At 38.9% G+C, this 16131-nt stretch overlaps 1 protein-coding gene across 1 annotated transcript in view; it reads left to right on the top strand.

The window, feature by feature from the left end:
- Positions 1 to 4262, top strand: part of spen (spen family transcriptional repressor) — a 28848-nt gene extending 24586 nt beyond the window's left edge. Inside the window, exons 12-15 of the mRNA XM_014969865.2 lie at positions 92 to 436; positions 1161 to 1355; positions 1867 to 2025; positions 2111 to 4262. Coding sequence (XP_014825351.2) covers positions 92 to 436; positions 1161 to 1355; positions 1867 to 2025; positions 2111 to 2242 — 831 coding nt within the window. The 3' untranslated portion in view covers positions 2243 to 4262. The remainder of the gene's footprint in view (positions 1 to 91; positions 437 to 1160; positions 1356 to 1866; positions 2026 to 2110) is intronic.
- The last annotated feature ends 11869 nt before the right edge of the window (positions 4263 to 16131 follow it).

Here is a 16131-nt window from a genome sequence, read left to right as displayed (position 1 = left end):
TTTTATGATGTGGTAATTTCTGAGGACATTTTTACAGTTAAACCAGAATTGTGTACTGATCTTGGAATGTGATTTGAATTTTTCTTATCAGATCCCGGCGGAGCACGAGTTGGGAAACCGAAGCAAACTATCTCAGTCCCATGGAGGAGGAAATGATTCCACACCTGAAAGCCCACATCTCCGTCACACTACCTCTTCTGAATCTTCACACATTTCTCGAATATCAGGAGAAACGATCTCTCCATCGTACCAGTCCCCCTTGATGTCGCCCATGGGTCTCACTCATAAGCCAGATCTGTCTCTACAGAAAGGCCCTCGCACCTTCCTCCTTACTCCTCCGCCGACAGTAACCCCATCAAGTTCACAACAGCCACGACATGATGCCAAGCTGGAACATTCCGGACATCGGTCAATTGACATGGTGCAGCTTTTAAAAGTAAGAGAATTACATGACTCATCATTATGTTTGTTAGAGAGAGATAATGTCAGAAGGAATAAGAAGAGCACTTAAAATAGACTTTCTACAGTTCCTGTTGTTAGCTGTCATCAATGTCAACATGTGGAACATCACACCAAGTGTGAGAGACAGCAGCATCTGTATGAAAAATAATTTTATCATTTTAAAACAAAGAGGAAATGAATAAAGAACTGAAATGTTGAATTCATTGTCTAACTTTAGAGGATAGCTCAATTAGTGAGGTTAGAATTACTGAAACAGCAATCTGTTTCAGCTCTGACATTTTCCAACGTTCCAAATGAAGCATGTTCCTTTGCAGACAGGGGTTGAACTCTCAAAAGGATGAAATGTAGCAACTTTGCTGTAGTCTTTTCTCCCTTCTTGTTATCTGCTAAAAGCCTTGCTCTCTTTCAGCATGCCTTTTATTTTGTCTGTGTTCCTGCTAACGTCCTTTATAAACACCTCACTGCTGTTCACTCTGAGTCTTCGTCCCTCATTAACAATGACCACACTGAAGGATATGGACCACCTGCCAGCACTTGTGTATCATGCATTCACAGATCTTAGATAAGATTTGAATTTGCAACTCGCTGGTCAGATTTCTCTGTGCCATCTCAAGTTATCATCATATACAATTATTTTTGGTCTGAAGCAAAGGAGAAGCTATGCTTACAATAACTTCCTGTTTTTTTATTTTTTGCAGAAGTATCCTATAGTTTGGCAAGGACTCTTGGCGCTGAAGAACGACCAGGCTGCCGTCCAGTTACACTTTGTGTCTGGAAACACCATCCTGGCTCAGCGCTCTCTCCCGCCCCCAGAAGGAGGATCTCTTCTCCGTATTGTCCAGAGGATGAGGCTTGAGGCTTCCCAGTTGGACAGTGTGGCACGCAGAATGACTGTGAGTACCTTATTATTTCAGCTGAGCGCCAGCAACACGGATGAATGAATAAAATACCATGTGACGCGGCCTTCCAGGTTCCAAAACCAAAAGTTTCCACCAAAGGCCGTCGGGCAAAACAATTACTAAAAATCTCTTACAACTTAACATAATTTTCAAGTTCAAAAAGTGGTAAAAAAAAAAAATCATTTTACAAAAACCTCTTGTCTTCACCCCAGAAGTTTGCCAAGCAAAAGCTCCTCCAGGAACCACCCGGTGCGTTCTTAATCACTTAAATTAATGTGAGGGTCTAAAGGTTACCAGAGTAATCTGAACAATTCCAAATATAAAACTTACTTATAGATTTTGGTTCTAAACTAAATTAAGTATATTCTAACTGCCCAAATAAAAATTAAATGGATAGAAATAACAGTTTGCAAAATTTAACATAAATGGCCACAACAACATGGAGAGAGTTGTAGAACATAAATCTGTCATAAGTCTGTTGTGATATTTCTTTTTTTCTTTTCAGATGGAAAATGACTACTGTTTGCTCCTGGCTCTACCCTGTGGTCGAGACCAAGAAGACGTCCTTGGTCAAACCCAAGCTTTGAAAAGTGGCTTCATCACTTACCTGCAAGCCAAACAGGCAGCTGGCATCATTAATGTGCCCAACCCCGGCTCCAATCAGGTTTGTTCTCGTTTCAGCTTTTCCCGCCCCTTTTGTCAATGCTGTCGCTTCTCCACTCACACTGTGTTCATCTCTGCAACTACAGGCAGCTTACGTGGTGCAAATATTCCCGCCGTGTGAATTCTCGGAGAGCCATCTTTCTCGCCTGGCTCCCGACCTTCTCAACAGCATCTCCAGCATTTCCCCTCACCTCATGATTGTTATAGCTTCTGTTTAATTACCTCCATTGTTTTTTGTTTGTTTGTTTGTTTGTTATTCCTGAACAATGCCAACACCAGCCCTTTTGGATTGAACCAGTTTGGAACCTGGAAATGCCTCATCTTTATGAGTTTGACTTCAAAACAACAACAACAAAACATATCTTTCATTTTTTTTAGACTCAAGTTTTCTCCTTCACTTCACCAAGTCCTTAAATCACCCTGTGATGATGAATTACAAAAGCTAGACCTTTTTTTAAATAGGATGCAAAGGGTCGAACGGGGATTTTTGATGATCATTTTTGGATTACTGTTTTTTTTTTCTTTCTCCCATTTTTGGAGGTGTTCTGCATTGCCTTTTTGTATTTCATAACATTCATAAAGCTGTGGATGGAGACCTACAAGTAGGATGTTTTTTACCTTCATAAAAAAGTGATTGTGATTGTTTCCTTTTTTTTTAAACTTGAGAATTCATTGCACTATGTTGACAAAACTTTATGAACTTTGTACATATTTGTTCATAAATTGATACGTTATGAATTTATTCTAGTGATCAGTCATGCTTGTGCTAGAGCAAAGAAAGCTATTGCCTACGGAATGATGGAGAGTCTTCTCAGCTTCATCAATCACAAAGCTTTTCCTCCGACACCATCTGCAAGTTTCTGCGACATTTCCGATCTCATGTTTCCATCGCGACGCGTTCCCTGCCCCAAGGAACTCATGATGGGATCCGTAGAGTTGTATATTTTACACGCAATGCCTCAATAGGGGACAGTAAAAAAAAAAAAAAGAGACTTATTTAATTTGTTCCTTTTCATTCATTTGCATCTTCTGTATGCCTAAAGGTATTGCGGACAATTGTGAGCTGTAGATATTGTAAATATTTAAAGACTGAAGCAAAAATGGAGAGACCAAGCAAATTATTTTACAAGACAGATCGTGTTTTCAATGTTTCTTTAAGTATGCTCTCTCATTTTTTTCTTATTTATTTTTGAATCATTTATTGTTTTCAGCCGGGGAAGAATGTGAATCGGAGGGAGTCAGAAGGGGATTTGCAGAGAGAAAGAAAAAAAAAAAAAAGACTTTGTGCCAAAATGTCTTGCGAATGATCATTATGTGCACGTGTTTGGAAAAAAAAAAGTGATCTGAACCTATTTTCATATTTAAATTAGTATTTTGCTGTTCAGAGGGCACATTGATTCATTTTTAAATATTTTGTTTATTGACATGATTCTAATACTGCAGTGCTTTTTACACAACAACGAAGCTGCGTTTTCATTTGAAGGAACTTTTTGTACTGTAGAGGTTGGCGTTTTTTTTGTTTTTGTTTTTTGTCTTTTGTCATTCCCCACGTTGTCCTGTACTGCCCCCTGGTGTCTGAAACCCATTCCCTTAATATATGGAAGTCTGCATACTAAATTTATTCATGCCACTACTTTATGTCACCTGTTGTATAGCATGCTTTATTTTCATATCTTAAATTGTAAGGTAGGATCATAAAGGCAAAGAATGTGACTTAAACTTGACGTTATGCCGCTAATGGATGTGTTGATCATCTGTCTCCATCCTTCCTCCTGTCTGTCTCCTAGAGCCGAGCTGTAAATACCCACGTCTCTTATCTGTGCTCCCGTGTAGCTGCCCCCCCACTCCCTCCCTCTCACTTTGCAGTTGTCTTTATTCAGGGTCTTTATTTTTGTTTTGTGAAACAAAACAAAGCAGTCTTTAAAAAGAGACGGGAGATGAAGCGCGTGAAACCGATGCTGAAAGTAAAAACCATGCTTGTCAGTTTTGTGGTGTACATATTTCTATGACTGCAAGCTGAAAACTCATGGTTATGTTGAAGGCACTTATAATTTTTGATATACAAATGAAAGAAGAAAAAAAACAGTCTTAAAACAGTGATTAATATCAAAAAATGTCTTTTGATCAACCTTCATTTTGAGTGTATTTTGCTGTTCCTCCATGAGGACATTTTAAACTGTAACATAAATGGTTGTTTAACTTACTTCTGAAGATCATTAAATGGTCCATGACTCTGCATTTCATTTTTTTTTGTGTTCCTCAGAAATCCTCCTTTCTGCAACTTTTAATGTAGAGTGCTTTGAAAAGTGTTTGCCTTGTTACGTTTTTCATCTGTTTTTAATTTTTATAGATAATCAGAAATTTGCATACCAGGCAAATATAACAGTAACAGTAATATGATACGAACTTTTTCACTGATGGTTTCATTTGGTAAAAACAAAAGCTATTCAAACCAACGACCATATGTGAAAAAATAATTGCACTCTAAGCTTTTTACCCAGTGTCACCATTTGAGGCAAAAATTGCCATTTAGTTTCCTTTGATAAATGGTAATGAACTGTCCCTCACTTCGCAGAACAGTTTTATTTCGGCCATTTTGTACAGTTTTAACCAAAAGTAGCCAGTTTTAGGTAATGCCGCACCATTACAACAGAATTTTACCGTAGACTTTGACTGGGCCACTCTTAAACCAGTCCTTTTTGTGCCATTTTGAAGTGAACTTAGGCTTCAAGCTGCTATTTAAAGTTTGGGTTAACCCTTTGAGGTTCACACCAAAAAAAAAACCCGTCAATAAATTTTTATTTTCTTTGCATTTTTTATTCCCTTAGATCAGGGCAATCCTGGTCCTCGAGGGCCGGTGTCCTGCAACTCTTAGATGTCTCCCTGGTCCAACATACTTGAATCCAACAGCTAAATCACCTAGCGCTATAGAACCAACTGCAACTGCAGTTGTGAGGCATCTAAGTCCTTTTGTTTATGGTGATACACAACAAAGCACTGGGAGCGGGCATCCGGGCACCGTTCTTACACTTAAATGGCAAGTGTCCAAAGTTGTCATAAAATGAAAATGAATAAATTGGCGCAAGAGCTTGAATCTTTTTCTTGGAATGATATCAGCTATCAGGTTGTAACGTGAATCACGGTGGCAATAACCCTCCATGGCTGGGAAGCTGAAAACACTCATTAAGATCAGCGTCGCAAGGAAATTTTCAATCTCCACAGGGCTGCAGTTGATTGTCCAGAAATGGGGGATCCAGAGTAAAGGTTGTTGTGCTGAGCAATATGGTGAATTGTCTCATCAGTGAAGTGTCTTGAGATACTGCAAGGGTGTCTATACAGAATCAGGAGCTTCAGATACAGAATCAGGAACACTGAATTCATCAATGTCTTTATATCTCCATATCCTGGGAGTTGCATTCTTTGGGTGTGGAGGTGAACAGGAGAGTCAGCTGGTTCGGTTTCTACAGTTTTTTTCTTTACCAAAAACCAGCCTCCTCTTATGGGCTGCTGGTTTTGAAGATGGCTAGTCTCCTCCTCGCTCATGGACTCAAAAGAAGTTTCGTCTTCCTCTTGTGTAGGATGACAGTCAGGATCTTCTATGTGGTCATCATCATCGCTCAGATCAGGATAAGAATCGCTCAGGCTGTTCTGGTATCAGAGCCTGATTTGTGTGTCCTTTCACCATAAAAAAGGTTTTGCTGTCCATCTAGTATTTGTTGATAAAATCGAAGAAGAACAATGTGACAATTTAGGCATGTGCATCAGTAAAGAGGTTGGAATATGTCAGTAAGTGATACATTAGTAGAAATTAATTTTTTTTAGAAATTTATTTGACCTTCATAAAAAAAACACCATAATATTACTATATAATGTTTAGTAAAACCTTTGACATTGTACTACATTGAAAATGTAAGCTTACCTGTCATATTTTTGCAACCCCCCCCCCTTTGTTAGCACCTCATCTCATGCAAACTTCTTGTGAGGAAGGTTCTTGAACAGGTCAAAGCTTTAGTGACACAGTGCCATCTAGTGGACTTTTTCCGGTACTGCAGGAGTAAACCAATTAGTAGAAAAGGCTCAATAAGGTAGGTCAAGTTTAATTCATGCCTCAGTTAGACATAAGGTCACAAATTATACTCTACAGATTATACTCTGGTTGACCATAACGCTAAAGGCTTCAGGCCAAATGGTGCTTTCAGAAGTCTTTCTGCTTCTTCAACACATCTGAGGCTACGATCTCCTTAGAGATCCTTAGAGATTGTGGCTACAATCTGAGGTGGTCATTCATTTGTTGTATGGGGGATACATCTAAAAGTTATAGGAAAGCAACACTACTGCCTATACCATCATACTGCTACAATCTCCATTAGATTTAGGTTAGATCAGATGTAACAGGTTTCATGCCTACCAATAAGTTCAACATTTTTCAGTCCACAGAATATTTACCAAATGTTTTGAGGATCATCAAGACGTTTGTTGCAAATAGATTGGCATTTCAGTTCCTTCAAATCAGCAGTGATTTCATTTTTGTTTTTTTCATCTTGAAACTCTTCTATAGAGTGCTTTAGATATTGTTCTGGGTTTTTTTGTGACCTTCTAGACGAGTTGTTGATGCAGTCGGTCTTGGATAAATTCACTGGACTCAGACTCTTTCCAGACTGAGATGTCAATCACCTACTTTCCCGTCTGATCTTTTAGCCTCGTCTGACACGTTCTGTTAAAGTGATTTCATCTTATTTTACAGGTCAGACAGTAATCCGGCCTGGGCTTGGCTAGTGATTTCCAATAAATCTGGTTAAGTACAGTTAATTCGTGATTTAACAAGGGTGAAGCAATTTTTTGTTTCTCATGGCCTGTTTTTATTTTTTTTCTCTACATGGTATTAAATTAAATTATTTCATACATTTTGTTTTTACTCAAACTCCGTTTGTCTGATATTCAAATTTGTTTGATGATGCGAAACATCTGAGTTTGGCAACGACTTTGATGTTGAAAAAAATCTGTAAGAGGGCAAATAACTTTTTCACTGTACTGTATGACACATCTATTTAAAACTGAATAATCTTTGTGTCTTGAATGTTTATATAGTTTGCTACCAATTTCATTGGTGGGTCTTAAGCATTACCAGACCAGTGCATCACAGTTAGAGCTGCAGTTTCTCCGTCTATCAGAAGATGTCAGTACGGGACTGAACAGCCATGTTTCCAGTTTGGGAAGTTTTAGAGCTTCCCAAGTTTGGGAAAGAAATCTACTGCCATCTCAGTTTGACTTCAGAAGGTGTTTGGACAAAATAGACCTGTCTGACCTTTGAAATAATTTAATTTCTATGCACGCATTGGAGGTAAAACTAAATAAATGAATAACAAATGTATATTTACACCTATTAGTTTTGCTCTTCATGAAATCTGAGTAAAAATTGTGAGTTGTACCTTAATGCTGCAATTTAAGCCACTTATTTAAAGAGGACACACTTCTGTATTATTTGCAAGTTAAAAATAATTACTTATTTAATTTAAACTCTTGTTTCAAATGGCATGAACAAAATTTCTGATCTGATAATGAATTTTATTAAACATCACAATGAATTCTGCTCAAAACCCATTCAGTGTGAACAGGATGTCATCCTCACGCTTTGCAATCTGTCAGCTGCATTAAAGACAGACATTTACCTTAATATCTCACAGTGTTAGTGTAGCAGAAGAAAACTGTGATCCTGTCTCAAGCAGCCAAGATGGCTGCCACAGAAAGACAGGAAAAACAAGTTTTTTAATAATAAAGCATGTTTCTGCAGTATGACGGAATATTAGGGACAAACTAAGAAAATAAAAACCATGAAAATGGTTCAGCCATCTTGGGTCTCAAGATGGCTGAAGCTGAAAGTGCAACAACTTCATTTTTAGTTCATTGATACAGTAAAATGTTGAAGGTAAAAGATGAAATTGGTCCAGTTAGTTATGGTTTATATGTCAGCACATGTCATCTTAAGAGTTTCATTTAGCATCATCTCTTCAGTGCAGGGGCCCTAACTGGGGCCAGGATCATTTCTACGGGGGCACTGGCCCCCTGTTGGCGCCTGTCTAGAGCCGCCCCTGCCAACAGTCACCAGGACAACTTTTAAAAGTTTAAAATAAATAAAGTTTAATTATTTTATTCATAACTTAACTTTTTCTCTTTTTTTTCCATGTTTTGTCCGCTTCAAACTTCACTGAATTTTTTGTGTAATGTAGAAGTTAAATGACCCAAGTTTTTACATTTTTTTTTGCAAACAAAAATATGAAAAGTTTGACATCCATTTGGGTTCAGCCTGCTCCCCAGTCAAGGACGCATTGAAACTGAAATTTTTTCCTCATCTTTCATTGGAGAATAGGCCAAAGTCTTTCAGATTGGGTTGGGAGGATATTTTTGAAGGTCGTTTTCAGGTCTGGCAACAGATTTTAAATTGAATATAGATCTTGACTCTGACTCGGCCTTCCTAACACATTCTTGTGATTCAATCAAAACCATTCCAGTGCAGCTTTGGGCTGCCAGGGGGCGTCGTCGTTTTGAAGCCTCTTCCAGCTTTTCCTTGTATCCTGACTCCATCCATGTTCTCATCAGCCGACCAGCTTCACTACCTTACGAAAGCGTCGTGCTGCTACCTTCACATTTCACTGCAGGGGTCGTGTGTTCAGGGTAAAGCAAAGTGTTAGTTTTTCTCCCACACACAGCAGTCTGCATATTGGCCCAAAACAAAAATTTAACTCTGGTTTTATCTGACCAGAGGATCTTCCCCTGCATGCCTGCTGCGAACTGGAAACCAGGGTTTTCCTTCAACAGGCTTCATTCTTTCTGCTTTCACCAAATCCCTTGAGAATTTTTTCCACGAAGGCCAAATTTGTGGCATGCACAAATAATGGTTTTCCCCTGTTAAAACACTCCCATAAAATGTTGTTTTTTGCAAATAAGTGTGACACCTTCTGTTCTCCATCATGTCAAGTGAAGCTAAAAATGAGAGAAATAAAAAAAAAAGTGAAATGGAGCTGACTAACTCGGGTTTTTAGAGCAGCATTCCTCTGGTCTCAAATGAAGCAAGACAAATGAGCCTGATGGCTGTGAAAAGCAATAGTTAGAGACTCATCCTTGTAGGCAAACAGCTCTATGGTTTGGAAATTTTATGACTGTGGCTTGAATCATTAGAGTTTCCGGCTTCACCCTGCCAAGTCACAGTATCCAAGCTGACAAATTCCCCAGAGGAGGCCTGTGGGAATTAGCAATTGGACATTTGGTGGTTGGTGCTACAATATTCGTCCTTATTTTTAGCTGTACCCTTTAATGTACAAAAAAAAATGATAAAAAAATTATAATCAGCGGAAAACAAGTACCTAAGTGTTTGTTCCTTCTGTCCATGGCACTGTGCAGTTATAATGGTCTGGACAAAAATGGGAGAATTTTAACTAATACATTATCCAGAGTTGGCTTCAGTTATTGGGGCATGCCATTAGCAATGCATAAGGAGAGCAGTGACTGACCTGCGAAGCAGGTCAGTCACTGCCTCCATGCATTGCATGGCAGGCACCTATTGTTCTACACCCAATAGAACGCCTGGATATTATTATTATTATAACAACTTCTTCCATTACCGTTAATGCGGCTCGTACCGCTGCGTGCCCACCCACAAAAGTGGTATCAAAACGTGTGTCTCGATCCCGGCATTGGAGCTATTACTTTTATTGGGGATCGGAGTTACGACGGCGACGTAAAAAGCGAAAAACGAGCGAAATTTCCAACTGCCGAAACCTTAGAGTGTAACTGAAACCAACTGCCGCTTTTTAGAGTGAGAAAAAGAGTGGAATTTTGACCCCAAAATAATTTTGAAATCGCTCTCATGGGTGCAAAAATTGCTCTATTGGTATGAAAGTCGGTCATGACATTGATACGAATGCCTGCTCCGGTAAAATGTTTTCAAAATTTCCCTAGGGCTTATGGTTTTCGGTCCAGGTGCTTCAGAGCAAAGTTTTGGGACAGGATAACTGACGCTCCTCTCCAGTGTTTTACATACATTTCTGAAAAATCTCTGAGCTCAGCGCACACCATTTTTCTCTCATCACTGCAATTACTGTGATTGAGCTACAGATATGAATCGCGGTAATAGATGAGATGAGAAATAGCCCTCTCATATGCTTCAAACGGTTTTTGGATCGGACTTACGGAACCCGAACGGGAAGCAGTCGTTCGGACTGCTTTTTCCATTAAAACTGACTGGGTGTCTCATAAAGATAGATAAGTCTGACACACACAGGGCACTTTCATCACTATAGCAACAGAATGCAGAGAGGGAGAACTGCTGGGGTTTGGACTACAAAGACTCTGTAGTTCTAAATATGGCGGAACACTTTAATGCAGAGGGCAGAGCAGAAGGTCAGAACTACAACATGGCGGAACACTCAATTATTACAGAGGAGGCCTGAGCTGGCAGTTAGAACTACTTCCTGTTTTGGGCATTATACAGGTGGATTAACCAAACCACTGTTACACATTGGATTAGTGTGGTTATGAAAATTAAGTTTACTGAAAGTTTCAAAATAAAACTCTGAAAATTGCACTGACAAAAGTGCATCGCCGTAGGCGATGCAAAAATGAAAATCTTTTTTTTATGTTTTTTTTCTCAGGATAGTGAACTGCCTTGCGCAGCAAGGCAGTTCATTAACATTAGCATTTCATGGTTGTCTTAAAGATTGCAACAGAATCCAGAGAAAGGCTGCTGGTTTGGACTACAAACCAGCAGCCATAACTGCCATAACTGTAGTTCTATCTATGGCCAAGACTCAGTTAAAATAGAGGCCTGACCAGCATGTCAGAACTACAACATGGCGGAACACTCAATTATTACAGAGGAGGAGTTGGCTGGTATTATAAACAACTTGTGCTTTGAGCATTATATAACTGATTTAACCTGATCACTATTACACATGAAATTAGTGTGGCAATTTCAAATGAAGCTTATTGAAATTTTTCAAAATAAAAGCCTTGACAATTTTTACATCATGTAATTGCTCTTTTTACATACATTTCTGCAAAAAGTTCTGAGCTCAGCGCACACCATTTTTCTCTCATCACTGCAATTACTGTGAATGAGCTACAGATATGAATCGCGGTACTAAATGAGACGACAAATAGCCCTCTCATACGCTTCAAACGGTTTTCGAATACGTATCACGGTTCCCGAATGGAAAGGAGTTGTTCGAACAGCTTTTTGGAGTGAAACTGGCTGGCTCAAACAGATAGAATTGTTTCTCCCCCTGTCTGGAGAAACACAGGGGGAGGCTTGGTCACTATAGCAACAGAACACAGACAAAAGCCAAACTGCTCCTTAGGACTACAAAAACACCATCTTTGTAGTTCTAAACACGATGGAACACTTTACTACAGAGGCCTGAGCAGAAGGTCGGAAGGTCAACATGGTGGAACCCTCAATCATTACAAAGGAGGGCTGAGCTGGCAGTTAAGAAGTAAATAATGGTGGAACTCTGACTTATTACAGAAAGAAGGTGAGCAGAATGTTATAACTACAGACAGGGCAGAATGTTCTGGGCATTATATATAAACTGGTTTAACCCAACCACTGTTAGATATTGGATTAGTGTGGCCATTTAAAATGAAGCTTACTGAAAATTTCAAAATAAAAGCCTGAATATTCCTCTTGGGCCTTTATTATGTTTTTCTCTCAGGTTAGTGCAGAGACAACTACAGATTTAAATCGTGTTTCCATCGGAGACAAGAAATTGCCCTCTTATATGCTTCAAAAAGTTTTCGGATTGCTCTTATGGATGCTGAACAGTAAGCCGCTTTGATCAGAAAAACTAACTGCTTCAAACAGTTAGAATTCTCTCTCCCTGTGTGTCTCACTAACATGATAGTTGAGCTGCTCTTTAGAACTACAATGACTGAAGGTCAGAACTACAACATGGCGGAACTTTCAGATACCACAGATTAGGGCTGAACTGGCATTTAGAACTACTTGCTGTTTTGGGCATTATATAGTTGGATTAACCCAACCACTGTTACACATTTTATTGCTGTGGTCAATTAAAATGAAGCTTAATGAAAATTTCAAAATAAAAGCCTTGATATTTTTCACATCAGCTTTGGGCTTTATGTGAAATGTTTAAACAAACTACTTTTACACATTGAATTGGTGTGGTGGTTAAAATGAAGCCTACTGAAAGTTTCAAAATAAAAGTCTGCATATTCCTCTCATGCTAGTGCAACGCCGTAGGCGTTGCAATAATATTAAGCTTTTTTCGCATTTTTTTTCCTCAGGATAGTGAACTGCCTTGCGCAGCAAGGCAGTTCATTAACATTAGCACAAGTTTAGCATTTTACTGCCCCCACTAGTGCACTGCCTTGCTGCGCAAGGCAGTGCACATCCTAACATCCTACATGAATATTAGTCTTCACGCTAATATTAGCATTTTGGCTTATGCATTAATTTCAACATACTGAATGGTACAGGTGCAGTTTAGTCAACATGTTTCTGACTCACCACAGGTTATTGACTACATTGAAGCTTTCTTTAGCATTAATGCTAATTTTTTGCATTAGAACGCTTGATTAAAAACCGACGGGCACACTTTGGCATGCCCCTTAAAATTTCTGCGGAATTTTCTAGTTACTTCCAATTGAACCCTTTCATGCATAGTGGTCACTACAGTGGACAGCTATCTGAAAGCCATTTTCTTGTGCTTCTGGTGGATTTTTATGTTCTAAATGCACACAGACCACTGAAGTGGACACTAACGCATCATAAAATGCACTACCATTTTGCGCATGCGTACAATGCTGGAGGGCAAAAAGAGTATTCTTTAACATGTGATGCTTAGCCGCGCCGCAGAATAATTCCGTTATCTCAAACTTAGACATGTAGATATTATTAATTTCCTGCTGTGCTTAACAGCAAAGGGAGAAACCGTTAAAGTACAACTCATCTTTCTCGCTCTCTGTATCAGCGCAGCTACTGTATGGCTAGCTTGTTGTTACTGTCTCTTACTCTGCAGTTGTGGAGTCACAATGTCTGGGTTCATGAGCGCCCCCAGCGATGAGGCATGAGAACTGCCTGCCTCACCTCGAATCTGTTCTCTGCCGTTTCTGATGATCGCTCCTCAGCACACGAAACACGTTACACACACAGTTGGTGACAATAAAAACACAGTACATTAAGTACATAAGCTGAATTATGGAAAATCAGTTCATGCATTAAATGTTTTTAACCATTTTGTTGGCGTCGTGCAGACAGGAGGAGCATACTCTCATAGAATAGCAATTTTTTTCCTACCTTCTTTTTATGCCTTAAGAAAATAAATTTAAAAAAATTGGAAAAAAATTTGGACACAAAGGATCATAATTCATGGATGAAAGGGTTAAAAGAGGTTTATTGTTATTTTCCCTCACATTCATTTATGTACATGAGTCAGTTATGACAAAGTGCCTGTTAATAATTTGACTGACATGATGTTTGTGATGGTATTTCTCAGCATTTTGGGGAGGATAGTCAGCAAACTAAGCCGCAAGCAAACTATTCATCACTTTTTTAGCATTCTGCAGTTCTTGCACAACTAACTTATTTCTCTTCATTTTCCAGGAGTTTATTTTACAAGTCCATCTACCTCAAAAAAAAAAAAAAAAAAAAAAAAAAAAAAACTGAAAAGTGACACTGCACACAATCCTGAACATGCCAGTGAAACACGGTGGTGGCAGCATCATTCTATGGGAATTGCCCTTGTTCAATGTGAACAGTGAAACTGGACGGAGTTGATGTGGAAACAGATGGAGCTAAATACAGCTCAGGGGAAAACCTGCTAGAGCTATATTTATTTAGATCGAAGCAAACGTGTGTTGGAACGACATAGTCAAAGTACAAGCATATTTACAGTTAAGATGGCAGGACTTGAAAATAGTAATTCTTGTTTTTGTTTGACTCTGGCTCCGTGTGGGCCCTTTGATTTTTGGAAGTTTTTATTTCATCAAAACTTCATCATCCGCTCAACGCCTCTGCCGCTTTGCATTCTGGTCCTCTCTAAACAACACATTATGACAACGCCGCACTTTTCAGATTTCTATTTTAAAAAAGGACAAACAAAAAAAGTAAAAAAAAAAAAAAAAAACATTAACCACATTCCTTCTATTTTGCAATTATGCACAACCTTGCGTTGGCCTGTCACGTAATACTCCCAAAACGTTAAGGTCTGAAATATTACACAGTCCAAGGTGTATAAATAGTAATAAAATTAAGAGAATACTCCTGTGATTTAATTCTGTAATATTTCATTGTAAGTATCATTTATTTTCAGCTTAGTACTTTAAACACTGTTTTTTTAATGAACCATTTTCTTTAGTCTTAGGAAGACATTTGACACTTTAACACACTGCAAACAGACACTATTTTACTGCTCAAATCAGAGGCAAAAATCCAGATTTTTGTCATTTTCCTGAACCAAAGGTTTATAGTTTTAACATTTTGTTTTTTCCCACCGGATTCGATAGGTTAGGTCAAAAAGTCTCAACGAATTGTGAGCGCCTCAGCTCTGGAAAAGCGGAGAGACAGGGTCAAGGCTTGTCATTTTCTGGATGTTGCCATCATCCCTGGACTGTAGACATAAAGAAGTCCAACCGTAAAAAGTGAGTGATTTGTGGCTCCCTGTCAGGCTGGGATGTGGAATGTCAAATGACACCCAGTTCCCAGTGTGAGAAGAGGCAGATCAGACTGGTACACGGCAGTAAAATGCAAAGAAGGAACACATCCGTTCCTCTGTTTTCCCACTGCCTCCCCTGACTGGCCGTCCGTCTGAGAATTTACGCTTCATTTGGTGCGGTGCAAAAGACGACTCATGATAATTTGACCTTATCCATATTTCTACGCTGTTTGCTCCTTGGATTCACAGCCACATGACATTTTTAAAGTTCTTTTTAGCCAGAAGGCTAAAAGAATGTTGAAAATTTGGAGGGTTTTTTTAGACATCGATAAGTGCTTGTTTTCTTGTGTCCTTCTGGCAGTGATCATGCTACATTCCACGCTGCTGCTTAGACGTTGTTCCTCAGATGAGAATGCAGAGACAACTAGTGAGTGCTGAAAAAAAATAAAATAATAATAATAATAAATCTTTCTCCACCTTTTGAAAATGTCCAGTAAAACTGGACTGCAAACCACGCAAGAAACGTTCCGATGCTTCCAATTTGTGACTGAGGCGTCCATTTACTGATGCAGAAGATTTTATGCAGCTATGTTGCCCATTAGCATCGTGATGAAAAGAACTCAAGAACACATGTGCTGTATTTGTTTGGGTATTTCGGCCAGTTCAAATAATGTGCTGAACGTTCCAGATGCTTTAATGTTTTCCACATTTTACCATGTTTCATGACCTGTTAAAATGACTTCTAGTCTTTTTATTTCACAGTTTAATATGTTATCCTTCATAAAACAGCAAAAAAAAAGAAAAAAAAAAGTCCTGACATTGTCATGAGAGCAGACCTTTTCAGGCGTTTGATATTTCCTCCTGAAGTTCTTCTTGTTAGGGGGCATAAATATTCAGGCTCAGTCAGTTAATTTCTCTTTGATGAAGAACAGCTTCTGTCTGGATGCTGCAAAAAGTCGAGTGAAAAAAAAGAGAAAAGAAAAGAAGTGATTTGACTGATTGCCTGAATGTTTTCTGTTCTCTTTACAAAGGGCTACATTTATTTCAACCATTAGGTTGCTGGATACCTGCCTGACTGAGGTCTTTCCTGCACATTTACTGAGCTGATTGGTGTCTGATGTCTGGACTGGTATTGATCCCAACGTGTGTGTGTGTGTGTGTGTGTGTGTGCGTGTGTGTGTGTGTGTGTCTGTGTGTTCACACGATCTTGTCTCACAAGATCATTTAGAACAGATGGCCTCAAATCAAGATGACAAAGATTTGATGATGTGGAGAATTGTGGGAAACTCTAACCTAACTATGTGATCAAAACTTCTTTTTTCTACAACCATAAACTTTAATGCTTTTTTTGTTCGATTTTATGGGGCTTGACGAAAGGATCAACAACGTTTGTAATTGAAACATCCATTTTACCCTCAGTCTAGCTAAATAAAACTTGT

The sequence above is a fragment of the Poecilia mexicana genome, unplaced genomic scaffold (genome assembly GCF_051168715.1).
Source record: "Poecilia mexicana isolate PSO_F unplaced genomic scaffold, ASM5116871v1 scaffold_7, whole genome shotgun sequence".
Lineage (NCBI taxonomy): Eukaryota > Metazoa > Chordata > Actinopteri > Cyprinodontiformes > Poeciliidae > Poecilia > Poecilia mexicana.
This window is presented reverse-complemented; position numbering and strand designations above follow the sequence as displayed.